General features: G+C 40.0%; 2 protein-coding genes and 1 long non-coding RNA gene across 9 annotated transcripts in view; 2 read left to right on the top strand and 1 right to left on the bottom strand.

Moving 5' to 3' along the window:
• igdcc4 (immunoglobulin superfamily, DCC subclass, member 4) overlaps positions 1 to 4,279 on the bottom strand; it is a 49,045-nt gene extending 44,766 nt beyond the window's left edge. For 2 of the 5 annotated variants that reach the window (XM_038701113.1, XM_038701115.1), the window contains exon 1: positions 3,771 to 4,274. In XM_038701113.1, the coding sequence (XP_038557041.1) occupies positions 3,771 to 3,837 (67 nt within the window). In that variant the 5' untranslated portion in view covers positions 3,838 to 4,274. Of the gene's footprint in view, positions 1 to 3,382; positions 3,547 to 3,770 lie in introns of those variants that run through there. The other 3 variants (XM_038701114.1, XM_038701112.1, XM_038701116.1) reach the window with 3 other exon arrangements.
• Positions 1,234 to 11,651, top strand: LOC119890079. Its single transcript, XR_005442190.1, has 3 exons — positions 1,234 to 1,326; positions 9,205 to 10,476; positions 10,752 to 11,651. It is a non-coding gene; the product is annotated as an uncharacterized LOC119890079 (long non-coding RNA).
• Positions 11,652 to 13,051: 1,400 nt separating this feature from the next.
• On the top strand, positions 13,052 to 20,320 carry LOC119889731 (secretory carrier-associated membrane protein 5-like). 3 transcript variants are annotated; one of them, XM_038700530.1, is made up of 7 exons: positions 13,052 to 13,234; positions 13,735 to 13,783; positions 13,871 to 13,990; positions 15,948 to 16,104; positions 17,356 to 17,457; positions 18,400 to 18,517; positions 18,851 to 20,320. In XM_038700530.1, the coding sequence occupies exons 2-7, from the start codon at positions 13,777 to 13,779 to the stop codon at positions 19,028 to 19,030; spliced, it is 684 nt and encodes a 227-aa protein (XP_038556458.1). In that variant the 5' UTR covers positions 13,052 to 13,234; positions 13,735 to 13,776; the 3' UTR covers positions 19,031 to 20,320. The 3 variants fall into 3 exon arrangements, with proteins under 3 accessions (XP_038556458.1, XP_038556460.1, XP_038556459.1); XM_038700532.1 differs by having other exon boundaries at positions 16,008 to 16,104; XM_038700531.1 differs by lacking the exon at positions 13,052 to 13,234 and adding an exon at positions 13,302 to 13,609.
• The last annotated feature ends 3,780 nt before the right edge of the window (positions 20,321 to 24,100 follow it).

Raw genomic sequence — 24,100 nt, forward strand, 5'->3', positions numbered from 1 at the left:
TGATATTCTCAGTCAGTGTAGTGCCAAGGTTTCATCCTGCAATTGTTGCTGTCTTTACAATTTTCATGTGTATATAAAAAGGTCAAAGGCGTTACAAAAATCACATTCATTTGCTCAAAAAGTGTTGTGGGAGCGCAGATGTTTTGTTTTTTGTCCATTTGCTTGTGATGTGTTAAGTGAAGCTGACAAATTTTCATTTATCTTTAGAATGGATAAAACAAGCTCTTTGTGGACGTAGCAATGGCCCTTGCCCTCGAATTTGCCCCACCAGCACCCGCCAATTCATCCCTGTCCCAGAATCAGCCCAACCCCCACTCACCAGCCTCAGTTCCCACAAACTACCAACACCAACAACATTCATGCCCCACTTTATAAACCCAACAAAATGCACACACGCCGAAACATGCACACACCAAGTCACCGTTGACGACTGTGTTGTTAACTTAATTCTTAATTATTTAGTAATAATACACAATAAATACTAATCTGTTCATTTGATAGTAAAGCATGATGCTGCTGTCAGTGTTTGGCAGAGTTCATGAATACAAATGTGGCTACTCCTCTGAAGCAAAACACATTTTGATGACAGTTCCTAAATATTTAAATGGGTTTTGGTCTGTGATTGGTTTAATGTTCCTTTAGTCATTTCATAGATGTGAAACTTTATCAATTCAAAGGCTTTTAAGACAGCAACCAAATGTCGAAACAGTTTGGCACCAACTAACAATGATAAATCTCACAGTGTAAACAAATAAATTTCCTCTTCACTCTTATCACTGACAACCTCCATCACAATCGCCATTTACCTGCAAGAGATTTAATCATCTGGATGTGATCACCTCTAGTGTGGCACTCACTCTCCTGTCAGGAAGATCTCAAGGAGAGTAATTCTGCCTCTGCTGGAGTCTGCAGGGCATGGTAATCTAACTCTATATAAATTGTATCCTCTGACCTTCTACCACTATATCAGATAGAAGTCAAGGAGGCATACCTCTCGTTCCTTCCCTTTTAAGGCTTTTATAGCATAACAGAACAATGAATAATAAATCTAATGTGATAAAATTACAGCATACCTCAGAAGGGGGCGGTGTCCACCTGGATGTGTGTAAGTACAGTAGTTTCTGATATATTCATTTCGCCATGCTGGACTTTTCACCACCACACCAATCCTTGCACAATATTCCTTTATTTCTCATCACTGTGCTGGTAGCAATCACTGCAGAGCATATCATACTTGAGTTGCAGCAGCAGCAGCATAACTATGTGGAGGCAATCTCCAGACACAAGAGGAGGATAAAATACTGATGAGTGAGACAAAAGGCAATGGTAAGCAAAGCTCTGTCTTCAATTTGTAAGAAAATGTGTGAAGCAGGAGGAAAGGAACACCCACAAACAACACTACAGTGCAGTTGGATGATTTTAAAATTTTGTGCCAACACATTTTGTGCCAACACATTTTTCTAGTGAAAAATAACAGCTTGTGTAGTATTTCCATGGGCTAATCAATCAATACAAGATATCAGCATCCAAAGGTTGTTAGATGTGATAGTGTGCCTGTTATCTCATCAGGACATGTTAAGATTTTAACTGGTCAAAGTTTAGTTCTGCAGCGGCAGATGGTTCTCTTTACACAAAGCAAAACCTTATTTATATTATGTTTTAACTCTTTGGGGCAGAATAATTAGGTGGCAATTCAAAGTAGCGCTGCAACTAACAATCATCTTTCTTAATTTATTAATCAGCAGATTATTTTCTTGATCAATCCATTAATTGAAGTATCCGATTTTATCTGACCATCAGTTCAAACCCCAAAGATAATTAGTTTCTTTTATTATTATTAAGTTATATTCGTTCACAGGACTCATTTTTATCCAACCATTTGCCAAGTCAGAATATAAATGGCACCTCTTGGAGCTCTTAGTCCAAAGAAGATACATCTGAAAGTTCTGTACTGTGCCATCTCTCTTTCTGTCTGTCTGTCAAACACATGCACACAGTCCCACTTGTCTGGTCCTCATGATTGGCTGTTAAAAGATATATACCAACCTGTTAACACCAGAATGCTTAATACTTGGTATCATTTTTCCCAAATGCCCGTCCCATAGGGCGAAAAGCAAAGTGCTACAGCTACGTGAGAGTTTGCTGCCGTTTTACATACACAGTCTAATGACAACTGGTTTAATGTCAGCCCTATTTCACTCCCTAAAGGTCTGTGTCATGGAAATTGTATATTGCTGGTGAGGGATTAAGCAAATAATTGAGTAACAACTAACCGTTATCTTTGAAGAATTTATTAATAAAAGAGAATAAACAGAGAAGTACTAAAACACATATGCAGCTGGTCCAGAGACCTGCCGCCTAGGGCAGCATCGGACATCTGGCCCCAAGCAAAGGGATGTATCATCATTTACACTGTCTAGGTTTCTAAGTTTTGGGGAACAGAGATCCTCTCAAGCCTTGAAAGAACATTCAAGGAGAAGACAGGAACAACAAGAGAGGGAAAACACCACAACAATCTCATAGGTCTGGCCTAAACCCCAGAAAATGTGGACAGACTAACGTAAGGAGTATAGAAGAAGGAAAGGTTAAGGATAAAAAACACAATACATATATATATAAGACATAAAAAATAATAGTAATATTAATAGTAATAATAATAATAATAAAAGAACATGCATAAAAGATTAAATGTAAGAGGACACCATTTTCTACCATAACAGTCTGCAGAGAGAGATAACATACTAACTAGACTGTTTTTCTCCACTACATCACTATTGCCTCTGTTACCTGCACCTGTAGCTTGCACCATGTCGGTATGCTCTTTGGAAGTCCTTAGTGAAAAAAATGTTTCTAAGAAAAGACATGCATGGCAGGTTCACTGTTTTTTTTTTTTTTTTGTTGCTTGTTTGTTTTTAAAATATCTTCTTTTCCTGGCCCTGAAGAGCATTTAACTGCATAACCTCCACTGATATTCTACAGAGGTCTTTGTCATGTAAATCCTATGGCCACTCAATCACCCACTCGTCGCCGCCTGTGTGAGCAGACTTCCCTCTCCGACACAGCCCAGCTCCCACACTCCGGAGCCACCGCAGTGTCTGCGAAATAAAACTGCTACTGTGCGTCTTCCACTGTCAGCTCTCAGGCACACATTCTTCTTCAACTTTATCAAGATCGTGCCTAGATGAAGGTACCCTTTTGGTGACATAATTAGGCTACTCTTTCCTCAAAATCCTCTCACTCAACTTTCTGATCAGTGGCTTAAACCAGACGTCCCACGCGACCAGTCGTTAGATCTTATAAGACCGTGAGAAAAAAGCTACACATTTAAGACTGAGATGCTCCGGGGCGCTCCGCTTTTATTAAAAACCAAGGCAGAGCTTACATGTTATTATAATGAGCCGCATCCCCTGCTTGATCCGAAACTTCCCCGGTCGGCTCAAAGCCCTGTGGCCGCTCTGTGGCACAGCTAAGGGCTGCTCCTTGGGCAATGTGCTGCAACTTCGTAATGCCAAAGCCGTCCTGGGAGAGACACCCATGAAGTAGCGATACACCCCTAACGCATTGGAGAGGCCACATGAGGTGAACGCAAAATACAGAGGCGATATTGCACGTACCGTGCAAGGTGCACATTCACCCAGTAGCTCTCTCCTATCGTTTATCACAGCCCACTTATGTTCGGAGTAACTGCACTTCAGTGTATAAGAGTGACCCGCTGCCTCACACATGCACTCCACTGAAAAGCATGCAGATGATTAAAGTGGGAGCTTTACCTTGCTTGGATGGACCACAAAACAGCGAAAGAAGACAGAACAGCCAAATTGTACTCTCCACCGCCATGTACAGCCTTTGATTTCCACCAGTGGGGTAGCACCGTACGTCTATACAACCAGCTATACCGTTATAGCGACATGCATATGTTGGAATCCGCTATTCTGTCTGCCGGCGCGTAAAGGAGTCTCTGTGAATGTTTAGGTCTCTTTGGTTAACAGTCCCCGGCTTTCCTGACAATGAGGATGCATTAGTCGGGGGAGAGCCGTCGTGTCTCTCGGCGCTTCAACGCCATGTTGCGAACGAATGTTAAGTGTGTGTTGCCTGCTGGTCCACACACACACACGCACGCACGCGCGCGCGCATGGACGCACACATGCGCGTTCACCAGACACTGGCTGGCTGGTCGTTGCTGGAGTCCTGAAAAGCAGTCGGTGATTCTAACACACCCCTTCTTCCTCCTTTTTGTCCAACTCCATGCTTCCCAACAACACTTGGAAGCATTCAAAGCAGATACAATGAGGAAACACTTGCAATACCAAATCTGCCAAAATATATTTTACCCCCGGCGCCCTCTCTCTCTGTCAGGAATGATGAATTTGTTGAGGTAATGCTTCATTGTCTGTTAGATCAAAACGAAGAGTGGAGATTGGTCTGGCTGAGCGGGTTTCTGTAATGACTGCAAATGTGTTGCCCTGTATGAACCCAACGTTGGAGACACTGGTTATGTTTGTGAGCGATCATGCGAATTGTAGCCGCATTCTTTCGTATGATTTCATGAATATATCCAAGTGTGTATTTGTTCTTTTGTTCAATGTGTGTGTGTGAGCATGCACCTTTATTTCTGCACATGTATGGACGAGTAGCCTATCCCTGGCTGAATGCACGTCCGTGTGTAATAAAGCAGGTCTGGGTATAAAAACTGGAGAGCAGGAGAGACACATGTGCTCTCTGAGCATGGGGGGGGGGGGGGGGGGGGGGCCGTTGGTGGTGTGTATCCCAATCAATCAACCAGCCCGCCTCCTGCACTGAGTGCAGAGGGACCCACTGACTTCTGCACATAGCGGGAGCCAGCTGGAGCCCAGCCTTCTTCCCAGAGCAGACAAAGACTTGTGCAGCACTCTCAGTATCGACAGCAGCATCCCCACATGCACCAGCAAAGATAGCGCAGGACAGAAAAACAAAGGCTTCAGATATGGCTAAACAGCAGTCTATGCTTACATGTACATCAAATTATTATTATTACAGTGTAATGCACAAATAATTGTTCTTTGAAGTTCCAAAGTGAGATATACACCTTTTGATGTGACAACTACTTATAAATTGCTTCTTGGGATGAAAAGAGGAAGCCTATTACAGATCATTATGGAGTCATCTTGTACCTTTTGAATTTATGTTTTGCCTACAATGTGGAGAAGAAAGACAAGCAATCATAAAAGGCAGTAATGAAGGAGTTTCCTTTGATAATAATATCTTGTCCTTTCAGATTTCTCGTCTCAGCGTATTCATTTAATACTGATGTGAGGTGGATTTGAGCTGATGAAAAGAAATGGGATGGATGCATTTCCCAGGTGTCTGATTAAAGCAAATGTCCAGTGGATCCAGTGCATTATGTGATTGCATTGGAAAAGTAATAGCACTGCTGTGTCCTCTGTGATTGTGGTCAAGTTGTAATTTCCCTGCTTCTCCGTTTTCCTCCCCAACTCTGTAAAATAATGAACACAAACTGCTCACAAATCACTCTACAGATCTGAATGCACAAACCATCTATAAGAACTGTGCATTTTTCTCTGACACTTCACTCTTAGTTGGAGTTTTGGCGGTGAGCCTTGATCCATCACGCTGCATTCGTGTGCTGCTCTGCTGTACTGGTTATTGTAGAAAGTGTAAACAAATAAAAGCAGTCGGTGTGTAATGTAGGAAAATGTAAATCCAAGTTTATGTTGCAGTGCTCAGACAAACTGATCTGGTGGAGGGTATGACCTCCTCCAAGCTATGTTCTTAATTATGAGTAACCCATAAAGCACAATCCAAGTGAACATGCTGCCATACCAGTTGAAATCCCATCTGCAATTTGTTACCACCGACAGACATGGCTGGCCGTGCACTCTGGTTGATATGTATTATATGATTAGTTTCTCTGTGATTGAACATTGGTCTCACATGACCATATTTAAAGCAGTTGTACACGATAAAAACAATGTGCTCTAGGAATTACAGGACATCGTTCCAACAGGCACAGCTTGCTTTTCAGAAAAAGGGAACGCCAGGATAGCCAAAGATAGAGCAGGCCAATTGCTGAGAAAATTATTTACACATTTGATGCTCTGCCCACTGAGACCAATTAGGATAGTAAACTTGTCTGGCTTGAGTCAAACAGCAAGAGGTTTTAGTACTTTATCTTGGCAGTAAGCAGTAGGTTGGTGTTGCTGTTTTTCTTTGAAACAAATTAGATTTTTCTACTATAGACAATACTGTAATTGGTTGGCGAGGAGCTGAGCAACTCTGCTGCAGTCCAGAAAATGTCCATCTTAGTAACTGTTGTACTCAAGGGGAGATAAAACGCTTGTCTTAAAACAATTACATGGGATGAGATTAAACACACTTGTTTCCACTGCACTTATGCTGTTTTAAGAATATTCGTGTATCAACTGAACAAATACAATCTGCCTTTGATCAAAATGTGGTCATGCTCATTGAGTTTGTCTTTCAGTGTCAACTTTATTGTAAATTATATACTTCTGGACACATCTTCAGTGATGTTCCTGGAATCAACAGGCGTGTCGGGTCTTTCAGCATCATACACCCTCCTCCAGGCAAACCAGATGGGGGCTGATAAGACCTCAGCTTGTGTCCACATTGCTAGCTAGCTACTTGCCCCATGGTTGTCTTGACTTGAGCCACAGCCATCTCAAGGCTCTTTCACATCTGTGGATGGCTCTACTCCTTTCTTTGTCTGTCTTCTTGCTTTGTGTTTTTGCTTTCAAGCGTCTCTCACCTGAACCTGCCTGCCTGTCTGCCACTCTTCCTCACCGCTGTGACGGTTCTCAGGGGACTGTTAGCTCCAGCATGATGTGATATGCTGAGGGATCTTGAGCTTTTTCTCCAGATCCACCAACAGATGTCCTAACTGAGGCTCCCGGCTCTGCAGCTCTGAGGAAAGTGATGGCCTGTTTTGAGGAGCAGGACCACTTGCTCCACTAAACTCCAGTGCTGATGGTTTTACAATTAACTTCAGGACATGATTATGGTGTCAGTATCGTCCTTCTTCTAGTGCCATAGGGCAGCAACTCAGGGTCTACTCAAGGGTTCCACCTTTGGAGCACAGCAGACATGCCGGTGTTGAAGCTTTCCCGCATGTGTGGAGATTTGACAGGCTGGAAGCATGTACACCGCCTGGACGAGGAACTTCATCTGGTGGGGCTCAGCTTTCCACTGCTCAGCCGATGTCACCTTTCTCTACAGCGTGTTGTCTCACCTTCTCTAGGCAGGCCGCTGCATTATCACCAACATTCTGCATGACCTCTCCTCCTCGGTGTTCTCACCTCCCTCTCAACCAGGCAGTGTCTATCTCTCCTCCTTGCACTGCTTGCCATTTCCTCCCTCCCTAGGTCTTGTCCCCTCAAATTCCTCTTCCAAGGATCTGAGTGGCAGTTGCAGCTCGTTCTTATGTCCATAGAGTAAAATGCAGTACACTGAGTTTATTTCCTCTCCAGGACCTCAACTGTCGAGATTGACAGCTCATACACCAGGAGTGGCAATATGATTCTGGGCAGAATGCTGTGCCGGTACAGCCATGCTTTAAACTTTCCTGGAAGTTATGATCACTCCACTGCTCACAGCCAATTCTCCAAATTAATGCAGGTAGATCGGACTGATGTTGTATTTCTCAGGGTGCTGTCAAAAACCTTGCTCTTTACCTGCTTTTCTGTGATGGTGGGGATGGTAATCCATCTATTGTTGAAAGGTAAGGTGTCATCCACCTTTCCTCTCTTCAGCACCAGTGATCTAAACTTGGCCGGTTTGAAACTCATCCGGGCATACTCCCTCAGCTTCTCCACCACATGGATTATCCTCCTAAAGCCTGATTCTAATTCTGTGGTGAGTGTTAGATCTATGAAGACCCTGATGGAAGTTTTGCATTCGGCGGATTTCATCTTGGCCCTCTGCTGCCTGGCTCAGAGTAGAATTTATGAGCATGTTCATAACTCACTATATCAAGTTGTGTGGTATGGATACCATACAGCTGTGAAAGTCAACATTGAAATTCAGTTAGTACTGGATATAAAAACTTACTTGCATTTTTAACAGGCGGAATGTTATTAAAAATAATTTGCATATAATGTATATGAGCACAGAGTATGTATAATTATTTTTTACAAATGGCATATGACCAAATTAGGTACTGTGCAACAAATGAATGATTGAGATCTATTCTGCATCTTTCTAACTGATAGCACATTATGTGGGCTGTCTAATGATGATAACATAGTTTTTCATTACTACAATTCTTAAAGAACAATATACTTAGTCATTCATAACAATTAATGCTATTAGACTTTATTGGTGAAGTACTAAATATAAGCACAAGTATCTAGTCTGTAGTTACCATTAGATTAGATGAGATTATTTGTCTCTGAGGAATAGTGAATTGTAAATCATATATAATAATTTAGTTATGCGGTTCATTAGTCACTCTGTGTTGCAAGGATTATTATGTTCATGTGCTGAAATGATATATGTGTCATCAAAGTTGGCATTGTACGTATGTGTTAAATAAGTGGTCACACAATCAACATAAAACAATTTTGATTGAGTCTGTTTGTTTTTAGCCTTTATTTGAAGTGTATTTATGATTGTATTTTTTTGACCATGGAAAGTAGCATTTTGAATTATTTAAAACACTCACTTTCCTTACTGGTGTCCTTATAGCTGTGGGTCCTACTGTTTGAGATTCAGTGAAATTATATAGAAATCAGTGTGATAGTGTCTGCTACAATTTCAGCCCCAGTGAAAGATGTTAATGTCTGTATCTTTTGGTTCCATTATTATTTGGCCTATTACAGAGATTACTTTCCATTAAAGTATTTAAAGGAGTAAGATGACTCTTTTCTGTTATATTGTTCAAATCACTACTTGATTTATCATATCACTTGCAAAATGTTTGATGAGTGTAGCTTCAAGAGTAGCTTAAAAAGTAGGTTTTTAAGGAAGTAGTCCAGAAATGGTAGCAGTTAAAACGTGGTTAGAAATAAAAAAAAATGTAAAAAGTCACCTTGCTTCTTCCCTTGTTTGTTTGAGTCCTTGTACCTAGGCCACAAGTGTTACAGTCTTGAGTCTGTGAAGTTTGTGTATTTGAATGCTGAGTACAGTAGCCTACATGGTGACTGTCTCTCATCTTCCGCAAGGTCAATGACATACAGTTCCGTCTGACAGCAGAGCATCTCCTGAATGGGTAAGGAACTACTACAGACTGGCAGACAGATGGAACAGTGCCCCCAGCTGGAGGTGCCAAGGGTGACCACATCAGGCCCAGACACAAGCTTCTACCAAGGGAGCAAGGGTGATCAGAATACTGAGTGATCTCGGGGCACAGAGAAAATACTTTCTACATTCTGAGAGAAGAAGAATATTTTTACTCAAACTTTCTTTAGCTTGCCTTTATTCATACAATTTTGGGAATCAATTAAACCTTTCTGGTGATAAAATATAATCATATATCTGTGCTGCATTTCCTGCTGGGTTTAATCAACTACTGTGAAATGTTTAATGGAAACAAACACTGTATGCTACGGTCCATGGTTCATGTTTGGATATGTAAATGAGGTTTGTGTATGATTGCCTTGCCACAATGTTATTCCACCTCCTTCCGCTGGAGGGGTGCCCTCCACATGCTTGGTCTGGTGGAAAGCGTCTCCATAGAAACCAAGACCACGGTGGCACATGGGCTTAGGGGGGTGACTGGGCAAATGTTTTTTCTTTTGGAGAACAATGACGCTAGGGTGCACTGGCGCTGGGCTCCAATAGAGAGCATCAAGCAGGGATATTGAGAGTTGAACAACAGGCACTTACTTTTACCTCATTTAAAGAGCATTTACACACCCAGTGATAAAGATAAATAAATGTATTCATGTATTCAATGCGTAACAAGTGGATTTACGTGTTTGTGTGTGTGCCATGCCACTGTGCACGTGGTGGTGTAGTACCTCGACATTTAACTGAAAAAATGTGACAATTGTTTAAGACATTTTAGCACAAACTCAAAACAACTTATCTAAATGTGTTTTTATTTTCAAAATGGTACCAAATCTGGATGATGAACGTAGATAATTATTGAATAATGAACTTAATTTAAGTATACGTTTTTGCAAATCTTGGGTCATTTATGGAGTAGTTACGCATATGTAAACTGCCAAGAGAAAAAATAAAGTAAGACGCGTATCTGTCTGCCTCTGATATTCAGTAAATGTTGATGCTAAGATGTCAGGCCGATCTTTCACCCTTCATTTCCGCTTTTCTTCTCTCTGTCTTCTTTTATTTTTCCCCTCCTACTGCTCTCATTTTCTCACTGTCTCAATACTTAATATCCTGACTACTATCTACCTCCCATCCAGGATTATGATAAAGCACGCAGCAAAGAGAACTCAGAAGACCCATCAGGGAAATCTGACTTTCCCATTCTAATCTATGCAGAGTGAAGGGCTTTTGGTGAGTTGTATTGGGAGGGGGAAGGTGGACTGTGTGTTAACACAAAATAGCACCATTACTCACAGTCACGTGTCCTAATTAGCTTAAAAAGTAGGTTCTGAGTCTTGATTTCACAAGTGATAATTATTTTTTATATGTTAATTCAAAGAGAATGTTTGTTTTTTCTTGCATCGACTAAACTGTAGTGCACTTATTTGTGGTATTATGCAGGTGTTATTTCAGTTTTTCATGGCACCTCCAGTATGCTACCCTTATTTCTGCTTCCTGTTTCTTAGGTTCTGCACTGATTTTGAACATCACTCCCAGGCCTAGTGAAGATGATCCATCCAGGGTGTACCTTCCTCTTGCCCAGTATAAGCTGGGATATGCCAGTCCCTGTGGATTCTGACCAGGGTGTGTGATTTTAAAAAAATGGACGGATGGATGCTTCAAGCAGCCTTTTTCATGCATGTATTAGTTACCATAGGACACACCAGGTTTCACTTCCATACCCATTCATCTAATCTTTGACAATTGCCATATTCAAGGCTTGGTTATCTTTTTAATTTTCATTTTAATAATTTCCACCATTTGCTACCTCTATTGCTTGCAGGTAAGGGAAAGGCAAGAACACACAGTGCTACTTCAGTTAGTGAATCGACACATTAACTCTTCATTTCCTGCAGACACTCAGTAATTTCATGTTTTTTATTCCTTTTTCATATCAAAGGAATTATTGATCACTGTACGGATTACACCCTGGAAAGAGTAATCTGCAGTGGTGATGTTTTTTTTTACTTACTGAAAATTTGAGAACACTTCAATGCCTCCATTGCTTGCTTTTGTGGAAATTATTGTGAGTAAATTACAATGTCTTATCATCTTGACCCTTTTTTTCAAAATACAAAGTTCTCAGAATACACAGAAGCTGACAAATAAACATTTGTACCAATTCTTAGTTATATATTTTTAATTTCAACTCGAGGGATGACAGTTGTTTCAAAGAAGATTTAGTGATGAAGGTAACTTGACCAAAATCTGAAATTAGAATATCGTAAATCATTGTAAGGATATTCAGCTTCAGAAATGGCTTCCTGTGAGGAAAGTGAATCCTGTTTCAGGTCTGTACTATTCTGGACATAGAATTAATGAAACCTCCATAGTTTTAAAGAAAACAACTCCTGGAGCACTGGAGGTCTTCATTTACATTGATAACAATGACAATATTACAAGATATGACAAATATCTGTGATTTATGTCTATTGCCTTATTTTTATTGTGAAGCACTTTCTCTTGCATGGGTTATGACACTGTATGATCCAAGTGGGCTGATCAGGGTGCACCGTGTCTATGATGTAGGTTGACATTTGCAATGATAGTGTAAATGATTCTATGGGAAACATTCTCTTTTCTTTTGTCCACCTGAGGTGGGAGGCAGACTGAGATACAAAACACCTCCTTGGCACCTGGCAGTAGTCTCAAGATTCACCATGCGTCACTGCTGTCTAAAGAGGTTTAATCTAGATTAAGTACAGAAAGTTATCTGGCTTGTATTTAATAGTTTCAATGACAAATCAAGTCATTAGATATATGTCAGAAACCAGTAATCAGACAGGCCCAGTACAGTATATATAACATATTATGATCAGGGGCCTGACATAATGATTGACATAATTCAAAGTCAGAACTCATGTGGCCTGCTTAATAATTAATAGTAAATGTGTTGCTGGGGCAATATAAAAGTGACCCAGCAGTATTCCTTCAATCACCTTATCAATTACATTGGACCCATTAAGATGTGTGTACATTTGGTAAATAATTAAGTGGGTATTACTGGCACTGGGCCTTTATTTGCCATTCATAGTTTGGTTTCTGCATCATACCAGACACATGTGACTCTCTGTTGTTGATGAATTACCAAGAGATTTGAACTTGGATGATGCCAAGAGATTTCCTGTGGCATCATCCAAGTTACACTTTCCTTCCAGAGTCACTCACTGCAGTGAAACAGCAACCCCAGCTGGAGAGCTGGAGTCAGCTTGGTATTTTGGTCAGAAACAAAATCAAGTCTCATATTCAAGTTTGAGGCCATTGTCATGGGCTCTCATTTGACTGATGGCCTTGAACCAGGGTTATGTGTATTTCTAATAGTGCTGCTGATCAGAATACAACATAATTATAATATAATATTATATTATTTAGGCTACTATGTTACATTTTGTGGCCTATAGGCTGTTTTTTATGAAGCGTTTTCTATTACAAAGGACGTAGGCTACATTGCTGTTCATGACATATGATACTGAAAAATTTAACTGCAATTGACACACACGTGAGATTAGCAGTGTGACTGTATCACTCTTTTTAGATTATCTGTAGATGGAACTCGGTGGTTGTCATATATGACACTGTAGAGAAACGGTCAGCAAGGAGACTGGTTGCTCGCAGTTTAACACCGCACCGTCGGTAAACGGGTTCAGCACCATGGACAGAGAGCGAGACAGTGATTGGGTCAACAATACAGCGTCAAGGATTAGAGGAATCCACCTATTGGTCTGAATCAAAGTGACAGCGGACTCAAGCACGGTGGTTGGTCGTGGGTCAGGATAGTAAGGTTTATCGCTCTATTCTACTGTACAGAAGAAAGTAGGCTATTATAAGAGTTTCATATTAGGGATAGGCTATTGTCCGATTGGCAGCCGCACTCTATTACACTCGCAGTCTGAAGCTTCCACTGGAGACTGTGCATCTTAAACACAGAAGCGGCTGCTCTGTGGAGGAGGTAAGCAGATTATGTTTCCTGTGGAATCCGTAATTCCTGGCCATGATGGCCAGCTCTCTGTCAAAATATCTACCTGTCTTCGAACATAGCCTATACAGCGAATATCGCTGGCCCATTTCATCCAGTGGAGTGCATTTTGCATGCCATTGCAACAAGCGCGCGTGACCGGTCCCCCGGTGTCTGTGTGTGTTTGTGCGTGCGTGTGAGAGAGCATTTTCTGAAGGTTTCACTCAAACCGGAAGGATTCACTCGTTACAGTCGTATCACCGCTATTGAGACGGTGCCTGAAGGGCTCACACGTTAAATCCCAACGGCAACGCTTAGATTATAGCACCCTCCGTTAAACGCCTTCTTCCCATAAACCGTGGTGTTCAGGTAATGACCCTATAAGATATGCTCACACGTGTTCATGTATATGAAAATTACTGTAAATGACTACTTAGGTTACAAGGGCTATAGAAATAAACAAGTACTAACCTCCAGTTTGTTCTTATTTCAAGAAACGGACGAGGGAGGAACTCTAAACAGTGAACTTTATCCACATGGCAGGTCAGTAATTATAAAGTAGCCTAATATACCGGGGTAGAAGCTCACATATGCAACCTGCCATGTTAACTGTCTAATTATTTGTCTCAGAGCCCAACTTCCCCCCACTGCCGGGATTCATCCCGCTCAAGCCATGCTTCTACCAGGACTTTGATGAGATCCCTGAACAGCACCGCAGCATGTGCAAGAAAATGTACCACCTGTGGATATGTGAGTAGCTTCAAGAGATGTTGTATTGTTTTAAGACAATGGAATTTCCAAAGGATTATGTGACATCATCCTTGCATCAGGCAACTAAACTTTGGAGTTCTTCAACTATGAAACTTTAAACTGACTTTTTTTTGGCAGATAGGGCCTCCAGAAGCCTTAAAAAGAAAAAATGATCCTGGAGGTCCCATAAACTGTCTTTTCCTCTGTCGTTAGCTCATGATAAGAACTATGTAACGGAAGGGCATGGTTTACAAGGGTCTCCTTGGTCCAAAAAGATTATTATTTTTTTATTGTCTGTGTTATCCTGACTGGTTTATTTGCTAATGAGTCATAGCGCTGACCAGATGGCTTTGGTTTGAGCAGAGCAGTTAACATTGAAATTGTGTTAAACAATTTTTGCCAGAAGCACTTTCATCAAAGTTTATTACACTATAAACAAGCAGTACAATGATGTTTGTGATATTGCTCTGGTCTGGAAGCTCCCTGCCCATCCATGAAGGCAAGGCAAGGGGCGAGCAACAAGAAATAGCCCAAAGCTGCTGCAACATATACTACATACTGTAGGTGCAGTAACACTAATCTAGCAGTTAGGAATAGGGAGAGTAACATAAAAAAAAACAATGACAACAAAGCATGCAAGATTGCAACTGATTTTGGCTGAATGAGAAAGTCCAGAATTGCCACTCCTCTCTATTAAACCTGTGGCAGATCACAGCCTGATTTTGATTGTGTTTGCAGTGTGTGGAAGATGTTTTTCATTTGAAAAATCATTTAAAGTCTGAGACTGTGGGTCTCCCCCCAGACAAAGCTTTGCTATGCCTATGGGATAATGATTATGTTATTTGATCCTATAGACACTCAACAATTGACAACTTCCAACAACACCAAATACATTAAAAAGTCCTAAGACATAGTAGTTTCTGGCCCTGTGAAAGTGGGTGCGAAAGATGGGCCTCCCCAAACTACGCTATCTTTGAACTACCGCTTTAACTAAATCACACACATTTAGGCTATTCTATGTGATCTCCTTCTGATAACTACTGTAATATTTTTTTCACTTTCTTTCACTGAGCCTCCCCTGAAACAATTTGGAGCCCCCCTGGGGAGGCTCATCTCCCACTCTGAAAACTTCTGATTTATACACAACAAGAGACATGTATTCATGATCACTCTGAACTATCTATCATTACAACTGAACTCTTTTCTTTCTGCAGGCGTCTTCTTTTCTAGTAAACAGTAAACATAAGCAGGTATTCCATGTCCCGAAAATGCTTTTGGATGTGCTATTGTTCCCCTTCCCTCTACAGCAATATGTATAGGTTTTTCTTAAATTTGGATTTGCCATTTGCCATATGCTACAAAGTGTGGGTATGCACATTGCTTTTTATACTTATATGCTATTTACTTTGTATGTTCTTTTTGTTCTTAATTATGTTGAACATTTTGTGTCACATTTCATATGTGATAATCATTTGAAGCCAACAGTATTATCCTAACAAGTCCGTCTGTTCAAGAAATGTAACTGTGTTCCCTAATAGCTCTCATGTTGCAGCTGTGTTTGGCCTCATAATTCTCTTGTGAAGCACTCTGCCTTTTCGCTATAGACCAAAATTTGAAGATGATTGGCCTTCTTTGCTTGCTTTAGATTAGAAAGATGGGACCAAAGCGCAGAGCTCCAATTAGAACTAAGTGCAATTTAAGTGTGGAGTACTGTAGCCGCATAGCATTACTGAGAATTAATAGAAAAGGACACCCGCATAAAGGCTATTCAGGGAACACAAGCCATATTTTGAGTCAAGCATTGCAATTACATATTTCACATTTTGTTAGGCTGGCTGCCTTAATATCCACTTTTTTTTCAAACTCTTTCCTGCATGTGCATATCTGTATGTGTACCCAATGAATATGTTTTTTGCATCAATACCTTAAACACAGTATGTCTGTTTTGGTCTTACAGTGAATAGTGTTACTCTTGCTGTGAATCTCATTGGCTGCTTTGCTTGGATGTTTGGTGGAGGTGGTGTGACCAACTTTGGGCTGGCTATCATCTGGCTCCTGATGTTCACTCCCTGCTCTTATGTCTGTTGGTTCAGGCCCATCTACAAGGCCTTCAAGTAAGTCAAATATGACTTGCTGACCTTCAAAAATAATAATAATTGTTTTGTGAAGTAATATAGTTATACATAGCACATACACTGTAGTAACATTGAACTGATGTGTTATATTGCAACAATAGGTGTTTAGGGATAAAGTGAAATGTATAGCGTCTGCTCAACGGAGAGAAAATAACTGTGTGTCAAATACAATATAATGTATACTAGCTTATGCAGTAACACTGAATGACAGAGTAGAATATTTTCTGGCTTACACATTTCACCATAATTATGGTTGCATATTACAATAGTACTTCTGTGATCACTGGCGCAGCCATTTGAAAGGGCATTTTGGGTATGGTCTTTCTTCTTTACATGTGCACACACTAAAAACGTGTGAGTTTGAGTTCAGTTTGGCAGATTCGAGGACTGCTTTAGATCACGGGACATATCCATCTAATGCCATGTAGGAAACATTTTATGAAAACTAAAAAGATTTTCTCTCTTTTCTATCTTTTGCGGAGGAATTTCTACATGCTGTACCGTGGTCCTGTCCTTAGTGTTACAGTTGGGTGGGTGGTCAGTGACAGTGGACAGTGCATTTTAGATAATATTTCCTCCATTCTCTTAAAGTGTTTAGTGGCAGTAGAGATAAATAATTCAACCAGTCCCTCTGGAGACAGAAGGGCACCCAGAACGTCCTCTCTATCCCCTCACTGAAGAGAGGCGTAATGCAGAGGGCTGCCAAATGAAATATCTTCTTAAATCATCCCTTTATCTTCCAGCTTACATTATATGCTTTCTGCTCCTTGACCAGTTTGCCAAGTCAAGGACAGCCGATGTGTCGTCCAGTACACTAGATGATGCCCTGATGAATAATGTGGCTCGTGCCTTCCATTCTGGTTAAAATCAGGGCACTGTAGAAGCGCATTACACATCCTTGGAGGAGAAAGGAATCATTACCTATAGAGGGGCAGTAGGAGTAGGAGTGGCATAAAGTCGCAGAGGGCAGTGCACTTGAAGCCTGGGCTGACAAACTACTGCCAGTGTGGACCAACTAAAGTACCAAGGCAGGACAAAAGCCCACAGGCCAGCACAGTCCGCTCACAAGGCCATCCATAGCTTTATTGTCATGGCATATGATTGAAGAGTTTTACTATAATAGCTGATAATTGGTAAACCTGAAAATTTTGTAGATTCCTAAATATGAGTGCTGTAGCCTGTGAAGCCACAATATGTAAATATTTCTTGATCTTTTTGTTATTTTCTTAGGAGTGACAGCTCCTTCAACTTCATGCAGTTCTTCTTTGTGTTCATGGCCCAAGTTGGAATCAGCATCATCCAAAGCATAGGCATACCTGGATGGGGAGTATGGTAAGAGTCAGAGATTGAAGATGCCTGGAAAAGATTTTTCTCAAATTGTTTTGTAAATGACTTATTTTTATTCACATTTAACAGAGGATCTTTTCCCCCAATCATACTTCAAATTATTTTATTAGTTTTGGAGAATTTTGATACATTTAATATAAAACATTTATTTAAAATAACTTGAATGCCAATTATGTCAGGTGCAACTATTTATCTTCCAATCCTGATGCACACATTTTAAAAGAAATGTACTAAAGTAAGAGAAAATAAATTCTTGAGAAAGTTTGTTTACACTAAGGTACAGAGACTCATACGCAGAGCCACCTAGTCTAGTTAAACTCCAAATATCAGAGTCATTTCTGAAGTTCATTCTACCACCGTTTTTAAGTGAGATTCATTCATTGCTATGCAACAAAAGCTAGCATTAAAAATCAGAAGTTGTTTTTATAAGAATACAAAATTGACTTTTGAATGAAACATTTTGAGCTCAAGCAATAAGTCCAGTCAGGTAGTATTTTTTAAAGACCTTGTCTGCTGCTTTCATTAACATGACAGTGATGGAACATCAGAAACTGTCCTCATATAACTTTTATGATACTCCTGTTATTAGATTTTGAGAGGCTGTTAAAGAGATCCTCAAAATGTCACCTGTCTCAGGCTGATGATCAGAAATTAATATTATGACAGCCTCCATAAAGTTTATAAATGTCACAATGTGCAATTGGGTATCCTCATGTATGAGCTATAAAACTTTTAAACTTTATATCACAGTACTTAAAGTCCACAAAATGACTGGCATTTAACATCCAGATGTTCAGTGGTAGTGTCATGATGAGGGACACCAGAGAATCCAGATAATTATGGTTGATGTTGTTTTCATTGTCTAGAATTAATCTTTTTTTTTTTTTTTATTAAATTGTGTTAATGGTCATATGTTGTCTTTTTCAGTGGTTGGTTGGCTACCATCTCCTTCTTCAGTTATAATATTTTTATTGCACTGATCATGTTGGTCCCTACTATCATGTTCACTGCAGTGGCCTCATTGTCCTTCATTGCCCTAACCAGGGTAAGAATTTAACTTAACGTTCATGTAGTCTTTAACCATAGGTTACAGATTATCTGTTTTATTGTGGCAGAAAATAATGTTATATCCCTTTGGCAGTCCAGGATTTGAGATTGATTCATTTTCTCTCATATCGACAAAGCAGCATTGCTAGGTTTAACTGCCATAATTCCATTCAATCCTTTGCTATACCTAAAACATTGTATTCCTTAAACAGACTGATAGGGGATAGGTGATAACGTTGCTCTTAAATCTATGTGATAACAGTAACTAAAGTAATTAGCTTTCACACATGAAGTCTTGTTGTTATAACTTGTGATATAACCTTGCCTGCAGATCCATAATTTCTACCGTGGCAGCGGGGCCAGCATGTCCAAAGCTCAGGAGGAATGGACCTCAGGAGCTTGGAAAAACCCTCATGTGCAGGCAGCGGCCCAGCAGGCTGCCATGGGGGCAGCTGCTGGAGCCATGCAGGGTCAGCCCTCTAGCCCACAATATGACGATAACCAGATGTAGCCACTTCAAGACAGAGATGTCAAACAAATGATGTGACAGATATGCCAAAGTTTGAGCAACAGGGTTAGGGAGATTTGACCATTTCCCACAATATCATTGATGATTAAGTGTTTCAGAAACAACACTTGCATAATTTAACAGGTTCAGTTTTTACATTTTGGTCAAATCACAGAATCAGGAGAATTGTCAGTGATTTCATGCAACTTCCTCATTTGGCAAACCAATAGCTCTGAATATCTGTGGGAAGTTTCGCCATCCTGTATTAAAGGGCATGCAAATTATTTGTGGTGTTTTTTATCGTTTCATATTTTTTCCCTCCTGGTCTTCTGTTGGAGGTTGAAATGAAACTAGTTTAGAATGTGCACTAGAGCTGTGTGCTAATATATTCTTTGTAATGACCTATAGTTCTAGCAAATTTTACAAAAGAAAGAAAAAAAACTGATGTACAATAACTTTTGTTGTGATGAAGATTAAATTATTTAGAAGTATCTTATTTAATTTATTTACCAATTAGCACTTTTAGAATGATACATTGCTTAGGATGTAAAGTTAGTTTTTCTTGTATTTTAAATTCAAAGGTAAACCAAAGATCCGATGTTAGATTGTAACCTTATTTTAAATCCTGTTAATTTATGTGACTCAGCATCATTTCATCATATTTCTATGCAGTTTATCAGTGATTGCACTGTGAAATTAAAGAATGTTGAAAGGGAGTCTTTCTGTATTACAGTAAGACAGTATTATTGCAAAACTTACTTGAAGCTGACTCTCTAATGTACTTGAAGCTTCTTGTTGACGTACTGTATACCTTACACTGAAACCACATTTATATCACAGATGAATTAGTGTTTAACGGTCCCAAGTAAGTTCAGCAAAAACAACTGAAATACCTGTCCCGTGTGCTGTAATCAGCTCTAGATTATGTGTTTTTTAGTTTTGTACTGAATGTCAATTTAGCATGTGCTCTTTTTTAAACTGTGTCGAATGAAGACAACTTTGCTCCTGCTGTATGGCTATTTGACCACAGAGAGGTGCTGGTGGATTTAGTATGAAATAAAAAGCTCCAACATTTGCAGACATTCATCCTTCAGAGATCATAGCCTACATTTATGGCACATGGAGGTACTGTACATACACTTTAGCCACTTGACAGTTATCATATCATACTTGGGCTGAGATCCAAAGATTGCAAAAAGTTTGTTATAGTATTATTCTGCAGTTACTAAAGGAGATTGCTTTGCATTAAATCTCTTTGTTTTTTGCTTGAGAACTGTATTTTTGCCCCATTTAATCAAGACATTGTACTCAATCATTAAAATGTGATTTTAAATTGTTTCCAATACATTACACACAGCAAATGCTACTGCAGACACACTTAAACACTGTTAAAATGGGAAATTAAAAGTAGGAGGCACATGCTTTGCCTTCAGGTGGTGGTATTGGTTCTTTACGGCTGTCTACAGGCCACACTGACTGTCCACCGGGGGCACTATAACCTTTGTTTTTCTGTTTTTCTTCTCAGTGATCCATTTATAAATGCATAGGAAATGTGAGATCGCTGATTGAGAGTATTTGCCCGACTAAATTTTTTTTTTTTTTTAAAGTTACATGTGGGCTATTTTTCCCTGGAGTAGGTGACCATCATAAACTAGATTCAAATTCATTTTAAATGGATTTATCAGTGGATGTCCTCTTCCCTACTGTCTGCCTCTCCCTGTGTTGAGAATAACTCTGTGGAGAGGGGGATGAAATTATACAGCGATGTAGATACCCAGAGGACCCACTAGCATCCACCAACAAACACCTGTAATTGCCATACACATGGAAATCTCTAGTGACAAGTGGTGACAGCAAAGACTTGTGCCTTCAGGTAAACAGGACTGGTTGTCAGCTAGAGAATATAGTCATTGATTCATAACAAGTCAAGACTATAATGTTGCTTTTCCTTCTCAATTCAATTATGCCTACTTGTAAAACATAGATGGAAAAACATCCAACTGCATGCCTCTAATCATTTCATTGTGGCTAGAACAGAAAATGCAAATCCAACCTAAATGCCAGCTGTGTCTTAACATGGGCTTACAGTGGGCAGTGTCACAACCAGAAGGCCAAATTTGAACCTGGTTTGTGATTCAAATACAAGCCAACAACAAAATACAAGGTACTCTCAAGCAAGATCATTTAAACTACCCTGACAATGGCAAAATGTGTAGAGGTTGTAATAACTTAATTTTATGTCTTTTTAGGCTGATTGTTTTACTCCCCTAGAATGATGCAGAAGAACCTGCATTAAAAATTGCATCTTTAATACATTTAAATGTGACATATGTAAGAATGTGAGGCAATTTACTAATTGCCTTGTATTGCCAGTGTGTGAACGGATTGAAATGTAACTTAAAAAATGCAACCATCTCTGACTTTCTCAGTTGGTAATGGACTCCGGATGTTTTTCAGGGAAAATCCATAGGATGTGATGTTTATGTGCACTCCCGAGAGCCTTCTCTACTGCTCCCCCACAGCACAGTCTGCAACACTAGCTAACGTTAGCTTAGAAATGGAGTCTGCTAATGTCAAAAACAACTGGCACCCACCACAACACAGAGTCTACCACAGAATCCAAAGTCAAAGCATTTACAAACATTACTACAAAGCATTTGAAATATATTGTGATATTTTGTTTTTAGCTGGCTAATGTTAGCTAACATTAGCTTGTTTGCTAACACAATGAAATTGCTAGCTAGTTAACATAGCAAAATAGTGAGTGTATAATGTCAGACTTACTTGCTTTTTAACAATGTGTAGGCGTAGGGAGGCGTCGGCGACGCAAACGGCATTGTTCACATACTTGCCTGCGAACTTTGCGTTTACCTGGAGGATTAAATGTGAATCCACTAGGGGGCAGATAAACATCCTGCCATAAATCTCCTTTTTTAAATATGTCGCTGACTTTCTTCTTCTTTTTTGTTTAATACCGGCTGGCAAAACAACTGCATATCCGCCACCTGGCGTGTGAAACAGGAGATTGCTGCTGACTTGCCTGTCAGATCGACAAACTGCCCCCATTTCATGCGCTAAATTGCATCTTGCTGACATGCACAACCTATGCTCCAAAGGAACGCAAGATACGCGTGGCAGCCATCTTCATCCAGACTCCCTGGGCTGATCTGGCTGGTAGATTGGCTGGCTTGCGTTGCAGGGTGCAGGGCTTTAGTTTCAGTAAATTTAGTTTTTCAACTGTGAGGTGGATGGATTATCTCGGCAAAGGACAAGTGCTCACTAACACAGATTTTGACAGATTTGTGAACAATATTTGAGAGAAATAGGCCTTTTGTGTACATAGAGAAAGTCTTAGATCTTTGAGTTCAGCTCATGATGAATGGGGGGGGGGGGGGGGGACAAAAGTGTTGCGTTTATAATTTTGTTCAGTGTCTATTCAGCTAATGCCCATTTGAAGCCCATAGAGGCTGAACAGCGCAATCACAGTGCAGTGTGGTATGGGTTTTACTGCAAATTTAAAAAATTAAATTGCATTTCAATGGCATTATTATTTTCTATATAATAACATGAAGAAATCACATGTCACAAGCAGGTCTTGACAGTTTTGAACAAATATGTAGTTACTGCATTTTGCCTTTGTAGGGCAGTAGACATAAAATGACCCTACTTCTAACCTGATTTATTACCTCAGTAAACACTTCCGAATTAGTTTATGGTCTGAATCCCTAGTTTCAAGTCCTCTTCAATACAGATGTTCATTTTGTAAATTTTCAAGAAAATAATTTGACACTTTCACAGTGTGTTTTCAGTTCTTGAACGTTAATTGCAACATTTTAGTCGCTGATAATAGCTGAGTTTCCCTGCCAGTCAGTCAGAACTGAAGAAGTCCTTTGGATGAGGGACAAAACGTCTTCCAGTATCTTCAACCAAGTCCAGTTCCCCTTGATTTTAAACTTTGTTGGATAACTATGACCTGGATGACCGAGAATCTTCATAGACAACATTTTAGTCGGTTTTCAGCAATTAAATGCTCCACTATGTTCAACTGCGTAGTAGCTAATTTTGTCCATCCATTGTCTGGTGCTCAGCAAGAAGCTTAGGTAGGGTAGGGCCAAAACATTAAATTTGTGGACTAGAGAAACCAAAACACTGAGTTGAAAGATGTTGAAATGTTACATAGACAGGTATCCTTTGGAACTACGTGTGACCCCTTAACTTACACAATGATTTGATCCACTGTTCATATACAGTTGCTGGTCATATAATTAGAATATCATCAAAAAGTTGATTTATTTCAGTAATTCCATTCAAAAAGTGATACTTGGATGTTATATTCATTCATTACACACAGACTGATATATTTAAAATGTTTATTTCATTTAATTGTGATGATTAAAACTGACAACTAATGAAAAACCCAAATTCAGTATCACCGAAAATTAGAATATTACTTAAGATCAATACAAAAAAAGGATTTTTAGAAATGTTGGCCAACTGAAAAATATGAGCATGTACAGCACTCAATACTTAGTTGGGGCCCCTTTTGCCTGAATTGGCATGGAGTCGATCAGTCTGTGGCACTGCTCAGGTGTTATGAGAGCCCAGGTTGCTCTGATAGTGGCCTGCAGCTCTTCTGCATTGTTGGGTCTGGCGTATCGCATCTTCCTCTTCACAATACCCCATAGATTTTCTATAGGGTTAAGGTCAGGCGAGTTTGCTGGCCAATTAAGAACAGGGATACCATGGTCCTTAAACCAGGTACTGGTAGCTTTGGCACTGTGTGCAGGTGCCAAGTCCTGTTGGAAAATGAAATCTGCATCTCCATAAAGTTGGTCAGCAGCAGGAAGCATGAAGTGCTCTAAGACTTCCTGGTAGACGGCTGCGTTGACCTTGGACCTCAGAAAACACAGTGGACCAACACCAGCAGATGACATGGCACCCCAAACCATCACTGACTGTGGAAACTTTACACTGGATTTCAAGCAACGTGGATTCTGCACCTCTCCTCTCCTCCTCCAGACTCTGGGACCTTGATTTCCAAAGGAAATGCAAAATTTACTTTCATCAGAGAAC

The sequence above is a fragment of the Micropterus salmoides genome, unplaced genomic scaffold (assembly GCF_014851395.1).
Source record: "Micropterus salmoides isolate LMB-PRFRI ecotype aquatic unplaced genomic scaffold, ASM1485139v1 Ms_hic_scaffold_6, whole genome shotgun sequence".
Classification (NCBI taxonomy): Eukaryota; Metazoa; Chordata; class Actinopteri; order Centrarchiformes; family Centrarchidae; genus Micropterus; species Micropterus salmoides.

Excerpts from the sequence above, each read along its gene's own strand:
- LOC119889731 (XM_038700530.1), top strand. Across the intron at positions 16,105-17,355 it reads CCCATCTACAAGGCCTTCAA|GAGTGACAGCTCCTTCAACT; the intron begins GTAAGTCAAATA and ends TTATTTTCTTAG. Across the intron at positions 17,458-18,399 it reads ATACCTGGATGGGGAGTATG|TGGTTGGTTGGCTACCATCT; the intron begins GTAAGAGTCAGA and ends TGTCTTTTTCAG.